We start from the raw sequence: 3,298 nt of genomic DNA on the forward strand, positions 1-3,298 counted from the left end.
GGAGCGCCCGCACCACCGGGAGCCGGGGACTGGCCTGGCCTGCCTTGGTGTCTCCAGAGGGAGCGAGGCCACGAGGCCCACGAGGCCCTGGGGACACCCTGACTTCAGACTCTGGCCTCTGCGAGATTGAGTCCTGTGTGTGACACACCCACCGTGGGGCAGTTTGGTGGGGTGGCCCCAGGAAAAGCACGTTTGTCCCTCGACGACTGGCGTCTGCAGGACCCAGGAGACGGCTGCCAAGGACCGGCCTCTGGGCTGGCACAGTCCTCCAGCAAACCGGGATGAGCGCACACCAGAGTCGCCACACGGAGGCCCTTTCCCACGGGTCGGACCATGGAACCCCAGGCATGGCCAGGCACAGGAGGGGCTCAGGGGATCCCATCCGGCACTGGGGTCCCCTTCGGGACGACACTGAGTGCAAGCCCAGCATTCCACCTGTGACAGCAGCGCCCTTAGCGCGGCCCTCCCCTCACGGCCTCAGGCCCTGCTGGCGTGGCATTGGACTCAGCACTGCTGTACACCGCAGGGCAGACGGCGGGGTAGGCCCCTCTACCAGGCAGGCGGGGTGGCCCATGGCATCAGGTCACGTGGGCAGTTCCCAGTTGATGGCCGCGGAGCCCAGGAAGTGCATTTCCACTTCCCGACGGCTCAGGGACCGGGCGCGCTCAGAGTGGGGAGGCGGGGCTCACCCCGCCTGGATGGCGTGGGCCTGTGTGGGGAGGCCGGGCCTCAGCTGCACGGTGGTGTCAGGGGGGAGGCCGGGTAGGGGCAGGGGGGCCCAGAGGTGGTCACAGGCAGAGCCACAGGCTGTGAGCGCGCTGCCACCTGGTCACGTATTTGAGGCCCTGCGTCTGGACCCGTGTCCATAGCGAGAGCTAAGGACGGAGAGGAGACTGGCGGCTTTGGGGCTCCGTGTGCGGCCGCGGCAGCTCCAGGTTTCGTAAACAGGAAGCTGAAACTGCAGCCGACGGTAACCGCAGAGCTCGCGGCCAGCGTGGTCACCTGCACTGGGGGGCGACCCCGCCTCAGTCCCCACGTCTAAGTGTCACTCGTTTGCAAAGGACCCTTCTGTGAAAGAGCACGCTGTGAACGGCCGTCCTTGACACACTTTATTCGCACTGGGGAGGTGCGCGTACAGCTCCGGGTCCCCGGCTTCGGGCCACGCCGAGGCGCCCCCCGCGGCCTAGTGGTGCTGCTGTCTGAACTGGAGTCCGCAGTAACCGCACGTCCCAGTTTTTGTTTCCTTGTCCTGAAAAAATTCAAAAGACGTCACATTTCCACATCCGCCTTCAGACGTGAACACAGGCGTCAGACACCGAGAGGGCGCGCGAAACCGGAACGCGCTGCCGGCCAGGAGCGCTGAGCACCACGCGCGAGGGGGCCACGGCCTGCGCCCGGCCCTGGCTCCCCGCCTGGAACGCCGGTCCCCTCAGAGGACCTCCAAGGACCGCGCGAGGACAGAAAGGGTCAGCACAGCGGCCACTGCTGCCCTTGGCTCCCTCCGTCCAGGAGGGCGGGGCGTCTCCCCGAGCAGAGACTTGGGTGGACTCGAGCGGGTGGGGTCCTCACACCCCCGTCCCCCATGCGCCACGTGCACGTGAGGCTCGGCCCCGGCTCCCTCCTCTGCTCTGACGTCCCTAGGGCTCTTCCTCTCTAGGGCTCCGTGCGTTCCCCAATGCGGGCCCCGAAACAACAGCTCGGGGAGAGACAGGAGCCTACGTGTTTGCCAGGAAGTCGGGGGGTCAGTGTGGGCATCGCTGAGCACGCGGCACAGCGCGGCCGGGAGGGGTGGCCCCTCGTTCCGGCCCCGCCACGGGTTCTGGCAGAATCAGGGAGCAGCGCGCGGTCAAAGGGACAGAGTGAGGGCCACCCGGGAGCAGGGACGGCACCGGGAACCGCGGTCACAGTACCAAGTTTATGTAGACTTTGGGGTGGCCGAGGGCCCCGCCGCCGCCGTCGCACGATACCACGCGGCTCTCCACGTCGCTCACCGGCTGCTCGGCTATCAAATCGATGGCGAAGTTCTCGTTCACCTGCAACGGGAAGACGTGGACAGACACACACGAAAACCTGATCATCTCGCGAGGCTTAAATGTACACAGACGACCTCCAGCCCGCCCCGCACAGGCAGAACTATAGTCTGTATGTGTTTACTTAAAGATAATCGTAAGTCTTCTTAATACGTGTGCACGCACGCACGCATTTAATTTTTCGTTCGGACGTAATTTCATAGAAATGTTGCAAGAATCACGACTGCACAGGAGCCTCGTTTCGTCTTCGCTGGGCTCATGCGTCGCTGACATCCTGCCCCCCTTGTCACTCGCTCTCGCCTCTCCCCGCCCCCTCCAGGCACACACACATGTGCACACATGCACACGCACGCACATGCACACATGCACACACATGCGCGCACACATGCACACACACGCACACGCACGCACATGCACACACACACGTGTGCACAGGGTCCCAGATCCACCCGCTGGGAAAGCTTAGGAGCAGTGAATGACCAGTGGCACTGAGCCCAGAGTCCACACCATGTCACGCTGACCGAGCCCGCGTGGCTGTGACAGAGGAAAGGAAGCGGCAGAGACAACTACGCGGGACCGCGTCTAACGGCAGCCCGCCTGGGGACGTGGCCTCATGGGATCCAATGGGACACAGGAGACTGGAGGATGATGGCATTGTCACTGTGGGACCCAGGGCCGGCGAGGGCACCTGGCTGCGCTGTCCAGGTGTCTGAGTCACTCCGACGCCCTCACGACGGGGCCATGCGGTGTTTTCCAAACTGGTGAGTGCAGAGCCCAGTTCCCTTGCTCCCTTCAGGGGAACTGACGGCTCCGCCAGGCGAGTCCTCAAGCTGGCAGCAGGAACAGAGGCCACGCCGACAGCCCGGGTTAGTGACCAGGACACGCTTGTCCACCCCATGCCAGAGCCACCACGTCCCCACCCCCGTTGTCTCAGCCCAGACGAACGACCGAGTCAGAGGACCAGAGGACCGAACAGCAGGAAAGGGCTGCAGTCGGTCAGCACGAGCTGTGGCCACCGCAGAAGAAACACCTGGGCCTGTGACCGGGACACTGGGAGAAGGGGCCGTGTGTGTGTGTGTGCGCGCGCGCGCGTGCGTGCATGTGTGTACATGTGCGTGTGAACATGTGCAGGGGGGCGGGACCTAAAGATCAGAGAACCTTGGACACGTCACAACTGCAATGCATGGCACTTACTTGGACTGAGTCAAACTAGCTGTAAATTTTTCTTCAATGTGACACAATCGAGAATGTTTACCACCACCAGACAC

At 63.8% G+C, this 3,298-nt stretch overlaps 1 protein-coding gene across 1 annotated transcript in view; it reads right to left on the reverse strand.

Annotated features, from left to right (window-relative positions):
- Positions 1-1,091: 1,091 nt before the first annotated feature.
- Positions 1,092-3,298, reverse strand: part of NDUFS6 (NADH:ubiquinone oxidoreductase subunit S6) — a 7,265-nt gene continuing 5,058 nt past the window's right edge. Inside the window, exons 3-4 of the mRNA XM_006917145.2 lie at positions 1,911-2,033; positions 1,092-1,249 (exon numbers count right to left, since the gene is read on the reverse strand). Coding sequence (XP_006917207.1) covers positions 1,184-1,249; positions 1,911-2,033 — 189 coding nt within the window. The 3' untranslated portion in view covers positions 1,092-1,183. The remainder of the gene's footprint in view (positions 1,250-1,910; positions 2,034-3,298) is intronic.

This window comes from Pteropus alecto, unplaced genomic scaffold (genome assembly GCF_000325575.1).
Source record: "Pteropus alecto unplaced genomic scaffold, ASM32557v1 scaffold137, whole genome shotgun sequence".
Lineage (NCBI taxonomy): Eukaryota > Metazoa > Chordata > Mammalia > Chiroptera > Pteropodidae > Pteropus > Pteropus alecto.